The following is a 10,047-nucleotide window of genomic DNA, read 5'->3' on the forward strand; positions in this document are numbered from 1 at the left end:
CAGATTTTGGCGTTCTTTTTATCGAATTTCTCGGTTTAACGAATACTACAACTTTCATTTAGATCACTAAGGCTAAAAAGTAGTTTATCAAAAACTCACTTTTTACATCATTCGGTGTCGTGCCGGTTTTGTCGCGGATCTTCGGTTGGTCATAACTTCTTCGTTATAACTCGGATTTTGACGAGGTTTTCGTCTACAAGTTTCTAACGAGATGATTTACAACATCAAATAATAAAATTTTACTTATTTCAAATTTTATATTTTCGCTAAATTTTCATTATTTGGCTATTAATTGGAATCTCATAAGACTTCCAATATTTTATGAGTGATTCTAAACATAGTTTTACTTCATTTCTAGTAAAAACTAGCTGTTAGAACTCAACACTTAATTTTTTCAATTTTAATAATAACAATACATAATTTCATGATGTGTATGTTACACTACTTTTAGAGTTATGATAGATTGCTTAAGAATATGCAATAACATAGTTTCATTTGAATTGCATTGTAAGGAAAAGTACAACCTAAATCGAAGATCCAATCACCTTTACTGTTCCTTTTACCTGCCATGTTCGCATTGTGTACCACCCCTTCATTATTGTTGGTGGTAGTGAAGTTTCACAAACATCTGGTATTGTTCTTGGGTAATCTTTGGTATCAGACTACCCTAAGATTTCGTGCAAGCGGTTGTCGTCTTGTCCTTCTCCCTTTTCTTCTGGGTCACAAATCTGGGTATCTTATGAGTTTAAAATAGCCCCCTCGCTTATGCCTTCCTCCTACAAAATGTGCACTGCTCGCTTTCTTTATTTTCTTTGATCAATCTCTGAAAGTTCTTTTCCTTTGAAGGGTATGAAACTTCTGTTTCTTCCTTGAAAAGTATTGAATGCTGCAGGATCGTAAGGTATTCTTTTAATAATTAGAAATTGATCTTTGCCTCTCGTCTTCAGCGACTAAGTGGTACACCATTCCCAAAGGAGGAGTCGATTTTGTTGCCAGGATTTAAGTCTTGATCACTTTGAATTCTGCATCAAATTAATGAGGAATTGATATAGGCACTCCTTTTCCTGGTACTCACTAATTCTCTTCCAATCTCACACGAACAATTGTTGCATGAACACTTAGGAAAGGGCAAGACGGATGAAGTTTCATCCCATAGTGTATGAAGATTGGTGTGGTACATAGACACGGAAGTGCCATCTTGTCGTGCGACGACTATTTTTTGCTTCAACTCGTATGCCGCAGTGTTTGCATAATTTACGTTGTCACAAATGTTCTTCTCTATTGCGGCAGTAAGCCATCCCTTCACCATTGCGCCCCATGTCATCCATGAAATGTATTATAAGACCCATTTTCTGGTTTCTTGATTGTTCCATTAACGAACCCGAATTTGTTTTTGGCGAAGAGGAAAATTTCCATCTATTGAGACCAATCGGTATAGTTAACGTCTGTAAGAACGTCGTTGACATGAAGCTGCTTGGGAACGTCATATGGATAAAGATAATATGGTGAGTCATGACTGATCCCACCGGAACCTTCTCAGATCTTGGTTTTATCCTTTGGTTCGGGACCTGTCATCCTTCATATTTCATGGAAGCGCAAGTTTGATTATGGTTATGAAACCTGCTCTGATACCATCTAGAATAGGGGTGAGATTTAGAACCGGAAAACCGGACCGGAACCGGAATCAGACCGGAACCGGAATCGTTAGAACCAAAATATATAGAACCGGTTCCGGTTCCAGGTTTAAAAATTGGCTTTATCTGGGTTCCAAGTAATCCGGGTTTGGGTCCATCGGGTCCAGGTGTAAAAACCAGAACCAATGTTAGGAACCGGAAAGACTTTTAGTGTCGGAACCGGTTTTTGTGAAACGTTTAAAAGATGAATGTCTCATTCGTTTCAACTCCGATTGAAATGTGGTTTTTTCCAACGTGTAGTTTAGAGTTTGTACATGATTTTAGACTATAAATTTGCCATTTTTAGTTTTATATTCATTGACTTATAGTTCCCTAAAGTTGAGATATCAAAGTTGAAAGTTTTTAGTTTTTCAGTTTTTTTTGTATTCTGTGAAAGTCTTAAAACATGCATACCTAATTCGTTTGAAGTCGGATTGACATGTGGTTTTTTCCAGCTTGTATTTTCGAGTTTGTACACGAATTTAGACTATAATTTTTTTTATTTTTAGTTTAATATTCAATGATTTACAGTCCCCCAAAGTTAGGGTATCAAAACTAAAAAAATTCAACTTTTCAGCTATTTGTTTTTGTACTTTGTATTATGTGAAAATGTTAACACATACATATCCCATTCGTTTAAAGTCAGATTGACATCCAGTTTTTTCCAGAGTGTAGTTTAGAGTTTGTTTATGATTTTAGACTATAATTTTGTTAATTTTGGTTTCATATTCAATGAGTTACAGTCTCCTGAAGTGGGGATACCAAAAAATTCCAATTTTTCCAGGTTTTTCGATTCTAAACTCACTTTATCCGGTTCCAATCTACCCACTTTGATGTTTTCGAGTTTTCTGGTTCTAGACCCATTTTACCCGGTACCATACCCGGAACCGGTTCCTATATACCGGTCCGGTTTCCGATTCTACAAAATCACAGTAACCGGTTCCGGGTTTTTCGGGTCCGAGTCCCTCTGGTCCGGGTTTGGACCCATTTTCATCCTTAATCTAGAATTTGATGGTACCGATTGAAAATATTTCTTCATGTTCATTGAAAACCCAAAAGGCTAATGAATATTTACATGAGTCGTTAACAAACTTATCTAAACATGCATGAGAAGCACAAAGATATAACTAGGATAAACCCAATCAAACAGCTCTCGTTTCAATTTAAAAAGGTGCCAGTCTCCTCCTTATCATTAAAAAAAGTCTCTTCCTAATCACTAAAGAAGGGTCTGAGGTGATATGGTTAATCCATTCTATGTCAAAAGAGTTTTGATATTGAAAGAGAATTTGGTCAATTTGTTTTTCTTTTATAAATTATAATAATTTAAAAATATAACAATTGATTAAAAAACATTAGTTTTGACCATTTTAAAAGTTAAAAAAATATATATAAATACAATATTTAGATTGCAAGTTAAACAAATATGATATTTTAAACTTTAATAAAATTATATAAGAAATTATCGTTTTATTTTAAACCTAGATAACGTAAACACTTTCAAATAAATAACATAAATACTATGGAGTAAACTTTTAGGTAGCGTTTGGTTTGCATAATGTTTTTGAAAGAATAAGAATCTGTTAAGGAATTGGAATCTACCAAGAATTATAATCTAATTCCATATTCTGTTTGGTCGGCAAGAATGAAATTTGAATCCAATTCAATATTATGTTTGTTTGGCAGAGAACTGAAATAATATGAAATGAAAAAATTATTTATTTATTTATTTTTTTTTAATTTTTTTTATAACTTATATGTAAAAATATATTATATAAATTATAAAATTAGTAAATGATGATGATGGTGCCAGTGATGTTGATGGTGGCAATAGTGGTGATGATGACAACAAAGATGATGGTGGGTAGTGGCGGAGGTGATGATGGTGGTGGCGATAGTAATTGTAATGGTGATGGTGATGGGGGAAGTCATGAGTAGTGGTGTAGGTGGCAATGGTGGTAGTAACGATGGTGGTGGTAATGAAGGTGGTGATAGAGGTGATGGCGACGGTGGTGGCAATAATGGTATGGTTGTGGTTGCAAATGGTGGTGGAGGTGGAAGGTAGTATGGTGGTATAGGTGGTGACGGTAGGTGGTTGTGGTGGTGGTGGAGGTGGTGATAGCGATGCTGGATAGTGGTGGCAGTGGTCGACGGTGGTGGAGGTGACGGTGCTTGTGGGTGGAGGGTGGTGGTAGCGGAGTTACCAGTGGTGGTGATAGTGGGTGGCGGTGGAGGTGATGATGGGTTGCAGTGGAGGTGGTGTGTAGCGGTGGTGATGAGTGGTGGTGGTGGTGGTAGTGTCGACGACGACAGAAGGGTTTCAGATGTATCGTTAAAAAAATGAGTAATATATTAACATTCAATATTCTCACTTGAAAGAAATTTTAATTCCTTAAGTTTTTTGATGAAATTTATTTTCCCTTCGTTACAATTTTTTTTTTTTTTTTTGACTCATTTATGGATCCAACTCCTTTCGAAACCATGAACTAAACAAAGAAAAGTGATTGAAATTAACGGACTCTAGCGAACCAAAGAAAGAATATTAAATTTATATAGATGTTTTTGAAAAAAATTTGACGATCAGTAATTCAGTATTACTCCAAAGAAAAAATAAAAGTCGTTAGACAATCACTTCGTACCATTTTCAGTTTTGAGTTGACTTCAACTTCACTTTTCCTTCTTCTTCCGCCTACCTCTCTTCTTCCAGATCAACCCACAGATCTCGTACAATCAGAAGTAAAAAGAACTCAAAGATCCAGTATTCCAGTCAATCATTAAACTCGATCTTCCAACAGATACTTCGCAGTGGTTCCAGGTTAGCTTTCAAGTGTCTGAATCGATTTACACCATACCCACTGAACTCTACTCTTTACATAGCTTGAGTTAATTTTGCGATGTCTTCAATCCCCAGTCCTATGTCCTGTTCTTGATTAAGAATCTGTAAACGGGTATCAAAAAATATTGAAAAACGCTGACTTTTTCAAATTCCTTCCATGAAGAGTGTTTTCATGTTAGGGTTTTTCTTGATTCTCTGCATTAGGTTAGTGAACGCAGCGATTGGTATTGATCCTAATGGGTTTGGGGATCTAAGATCTACAAAAGAACCCCCTATGACCTTCAAATACGATCGAATAGACGAGGTAAAAAAAGAATGTTCTTCGATCATGCCTCCAGATTCTAACCAAAAACCCAACGGAAAAAGATTGTACAGATTTAAAGACAAAATGTCGTTCATCAATGGAGATTGGTGGCAGGAGTTAGATAAAGCTCCATTGATGCCATTTGATGATCATCACAAACTAAATGGGACAGATGGCTCATTGGATCCAAATTCATCATTGAACTTGGTTTCCTTCTGGGTTACTGATGTAGACCGAGCCCATCGATCCAAAAACTCAGTCAACATCAACGGGATCTTACAGGTTGCAATAACAATTGGGGGATTGTACGGAGCAAAACCCTACAGTAGCAACCCAGTGTTTAACATATACCCTGGGCATTCGGAATTAACGATTCCATTCCAAGGGATTGTCTCCAATTCCGAAGGAAACGATGGTGAAACTGTAATGTGTTTACTAGGGAACGCGATGTTGCCCTATCGTTACCCCGATTCCAGTAACCCATGGGACTGGGTTAAAGAACCGGGGTACATAAACCAGCCACCACTCATTCAAGATGACCGGATTTTACTGGTTATTCGTTACCCCAAAGCTTTTACATTAACAAAAAGAACTATTCATGGTAGTTTGAAAAGTTTAAACGCAAAATCAAGCCAAAAATACTTTGATGAAGTAAAAATCTCATCTTCTTTAAGTGCTTCTGCAAATTACGAGTTTAGCTCCGAAAATCTCGTTTCAAAAGCTTGCACTCCATACCCTTACAAAGATAATTTTACAAATACCGGGCTTGGTTTGTACAAAGGAGCTGATTTTTGCCTTATTCTTGAACGCTTCACGGGTCAAGATCCATTAACCGTTGTCCCGAATTGGAAATGCAACCAAACGAATGAAATTTGCAGCAAATTGGGCCCGTTTGAGTCGGATTCCCGTATAAAAGCAACAAACGGTAGCTTTAAAGGTGTAAGACTTAGTCTTCAAGACGTTCGATGTGAAGAAACGCCTTCAAAGGGTCAAAAGAGTAAATTTACCAAGGTTGCAGCTGTTATTCGGGTTGTTTCTCCTTTTGAGGATCATTACAATGCGGGTCAGCGAACCGGGTTGAATAATATGACTCTTTCGGCTGAAGGGATTTGGGAATCATCAAGCGGACAGCTTTGTATGGTCGGTTGCCTTGGAATTGTTGATAAAGGTGGAATCGGAATCGGGTGCGATTCCCGTATCTGTTTATACATTCCACTCTCGTTTTCCATTAAACAAAGAAGCATCATTCTTGGGACAATTTCGAGTTTAAAAGAGGGGAATTCATCGTTTTTTCCGTTAACGTTTGAGAAACTCGTACGTCCTTCTGAATTATACGACCAGTATACGGAATCTCATCCGTATTATACGTATTCCAAGATCGATTTAGCAGGAACAATTCTCGAAAAACATGAGCCTTTCAGCTTCCAAACCGTGATTAAAAAGTCATTTCTAACATTCCCGAAAGTCGAAGATGCCGATTCCTATCTCGTTGGTTTGTCACTTTTATCCGAAGATCTTACACTTCACCACCCTGCAGTCCCCGATTCCGGGCCTAATCGTTTCTCAAGAACCGATGTGCAATTTGAGATTCTCTCACTTGGCCCGTTATTCGGTCATTACTGGTCTCTACAAAACGATTCAACTACAGAAGAAGACACACCGTATCACGCTAAACCGACATACACCGAACGACAGCTCCTATTGAATGTATCGGGTCAACTTTCGCTCTTCGGAGGGCAATATGGGAATGTTTCGGATCTTTTGGTCGAAGGGTTGTATTATCCAGTTGTGGGGAAAATGTATTTAGTTGGGTGTCGAGACGTACGGGCCTCATGGAATGTTTTATACGAGAGTATGGATCTTGAAAACGGGTTGGATTGTTTGATTGAAGTTGTGATATCATACCCGCCTACTGCGACCCGTTGGATGGTTAATCCAACGGCTAGGATTTCAATCTCGAGTCAACGAAACGAGTTTGACCCGTTGTTTTTCAAACCGGTCAACCTCCAAACAGTCCCGATTATGTATCGGGCTCAACGGGAAGATATTCTTTCTCGAAGAGGTGTCGAAGGGATTTTACAACTTCTTACACTTTCGGTTGCAATCGGTTTTATTTTAACCGAATTGTTTTACATCAAAGAGAATGCGAACGTGGTCCCGTTTGTTTCACTCGTTATGTTATCGGTCCAAGCGGTTGGATATGGGATTCCCTTAGTTACGGGGGCCGAAGCGCTTTTTAAAAAAACCGAATCTTACGAAAAGTCTTCGGTTCTTGAAAAAAGTCAAATGGTTCGGGTCATCGATTACACGGTCAAGATTCTTGTATTGGTTTCATTCTCGCTAACATTGCGGCTTTACCAGAAAGTTTGGAGGGCCCGGATCCGGTTACAGACGCGGGCCCCACATGAACCGGCCCGTGTGCCGTCTGATCGACGGGTTCTTATAGTTACCGGGCTGGTTCATGTGCTCGGGTTTGTATGTGTGCTTGTGGTTCATAACCTACAACAATGGCTTGCTGAACTTGAGGAGTATGTGGGTTTGGTTCAAGATTTCTTTTTGCTTCCACAAGTTATTGGTAACTTAATTTGGCAAATTGATTGCAAACCGTTACGAAAATCGTATTTTATCGGGTTAACTGTGATTCGACTTCTTCCTCATGTTTATGATTACATTCGAACCCCGATCCCGAACCCGTATTTTTCTGAGGATTATGAGTTTGTGAATCCGCATCTTGATTTTTATTCAAAGTTCGGGGATATCGGGATTCCTGTAATTGCAATTCTTCTTGCTGTTTTAGTATATGTTCAACAGAAGTTTAGTTATGAGAGGCTTGTGGAGGTTCTTGATTTTGGAAAGTTTAGGGTTTTGCCAAGGCGGACGGTGGGGTATGAGCGGTTGTCGCCGGTGGTGGCGGAGGCTGAGATGACTTCCTGTGGCAATGGAGATGTGGGAACGAGGAAGGAGGTTGAGGTGGAATGAACAGGATGATGTGTAGGTGTGGTTTTCATGTATTTTTGGGTCATGTCGTATTGTAGATGTTGTGAGGTTTGTGTAAACTTGCCGATTTTTACATGTAGTTTTATTGCTATGTGAATTTGAAATGTTGAAGATACAGGAGACCGAAAACAAGATTTAAAAATGTTGATTAATAACACATGAGCGATTTTGTATGAAATGAAGCGTGGGAAAGAGTGCGGCAAAAGCAATTAGTAGCTTTTAAAACTATAAAATTAGATAAAAACCTAAAATATCATAAAACTAAATGTTCATAAAAACTATTTGATAAAAGAAATATCTTTTAGATAAGAAAATAAAAGTTTATCTAAAAGTAAAAGTAAAAGTTAATACTTAATAGTTTCATACTATAAAACAAAACTTTATCTTCTTCTTTTTTTCTTAAAAAATATTTGCTTTTTTGATCATAAAAGTCTAATACTCGTCCTCTTTAGCATTAAGTTTTAATCGTGCTGATTAATTATTTATCTTTCAATTTTATCATGTTTTAGCCATTAAAACATAGTATAACATGTTCAACATATTACCATACCATTTTCATCCATACATGCTACGTACATCCATACAATTTTATCATTTACCATTTACCATTTACATCCATCTTTCCATTTACATCCAGTTAGCATTAAGTTTTAATCATGCTGATTAATTATTTTATCTTTCAATTTTATCTTGTTTTAGCCATTAAAACATAGTATAACATGTTCAACATATTATCATCTTTCCATTTACATCCATACATGCTACGTACCATTTACATGGAATTTAAAAATATTTTTCTCTAAAATTAATTTTATCTACAAATTATGAAACTAAAAGACAAAAAAATATAATTTATGCTTTTCCTGTAGCATTTACATGGAATTTAAAAATACTTTTCTCTAAAATTAGTTTTATTGGACAAATTATGAAACTAAAAGACAAAAAATATAATTTATTCTTTTCCTGTAGCATTTACATGGCATTTAAAATTATTTTTCTCTAAAATTATTTATATTGGATAAATTATGAAACTAAGACAAAATATAATTTATTCTTTTCCTCCCACTTCTCCTTCATTGTTTTTTCTTTCTTAAATAGTAAAACCTTTTCCTCTCTCTCCATCAAGCTTTTCATCATGGCAAAGTTTCTCCTTTCCTGCTTAGTAAAGGTGGCAAAAATTAACACGATACGAAACCCGACACGAAATAAACGGGTTTGGGTAAGATATTTCAACCCGTTTAAATAAACGGGTTGACACGACACGACATGAAAATTAAATGGGTAAGGTTAGGGTTGAGAATTTCAACTCGAAAATGACCCGTTTATTTATATGCAAGTATTTTGAATTATTTAAATAAACTAGAGAGATACAAAATCAAACCATAAGTAAAAGAAAGCCTTCGAATTAAATTGTTTTGTAATGTTGAAACGATTTAGTCATCTAGATCAAGACTTCAATTCAATTTTGCATTCTCTCCTAAACTACCCAGCCTCTTTCACCACTCTCGCATCCTCATGACATTTGTCATCCGCCTCCCCAACTCCCACTCTTTTAATTTTGTCATCTGAACTTGTTATGACTTCATCTATTCTGCCTCCAAAGTATTAGCTTTTCCTTTCTGACTACCTAACTCCTACTCTTTCAACATGCTCAAACTTTTAACCTCACATGACACGACATATTTCGAGCTATACCCCTAACCCGAAACCCGACACGAACTCGACACGAAAATAGACACGACACGACACGTTAATTAAATGGGTCGGGTTAGGATCAAGCACTTTCAACCCGTTTAATTTTTCGACACGACACGAACCCAACATGACACGACACGATTGCCACCTCTATTGCTTAGTACTGTTGAACACTATAGTTTTTATTTTCCTTTTAAGAAATATATAAATGGTCTCTCAAGTATTTAGGCACTAATATATATATATATATATATATATATATATATATATATATATATATATATATATATATATATATATATTCATATGGATGCCACATCAGCGCTATATGGACAAAGGTGATCAGAATTAACTGCCATGTACAACAATAACCGGTAAACTTGTTACAATATGTCTCGATGACTAAATAAATGATAAAGTTAAAATTTAAAAATTTAGAGTAAATTACACGAATGATCCCTATGGTTTGGAGTAATTTACACGTTTGGTCTCTATTTTTTTTTTTTTAACTCGGAAGGTTCCTACTATTTGCTTTTGTTATGTGT

General features: G+C 36.5%; 1 protein-coding gene across 1 annotated transcript; it reads left to right on the forward strand.

The window, feature by feature from the left end:
- Positions 1 to 4,272: 4,272 nt before the first annotated feature.
- Positions 4,273 to 7,985, forward strand: LOC145030052 (PII, uridylyltransferase (DUF2921)). The gene has a single exon (XM_078978487.1). The coding sequence runs from the start codon at positions 4,664 to 4,666 to the stop codon at positions 7,787 to 7,789; it is 3,126 nt and encodes a 1,041-aa protein (XP_078834613.1). The 5' UTR covers positions 4,273 to 4,663; the 3' UTR covers positions 7,790 to 7,985.
- The last annotated feature ends 2,062 nt before the right edge of the window (positions 7,986 to 10,047 follow it).

This window comes from Lactuca saligna, chromosome 1 (assembly GCF_052625555.1).
Source record: "Lactuca saligna cultivar CGN05327 chromosome 1, ASM5262555v1, whole genome shotgun sequence".
Taxonomy (NCBI): Eukaryota; Viridiplantae; Streptophyta; class Magnoliopsida; order Asterales; family Asteraceae; genus Lactuca; species Lactuca saligna.

What these genes read in the sequence shown, in the direction of transcription:
- LOC145030052 (XM_078978487.1), top strand. Translation starts at nt 4,664, where the DNA reads ATGAAGAGTGTTTTCATGTTAGGGTTTTTCTTGATTCTCTGCATTAGG.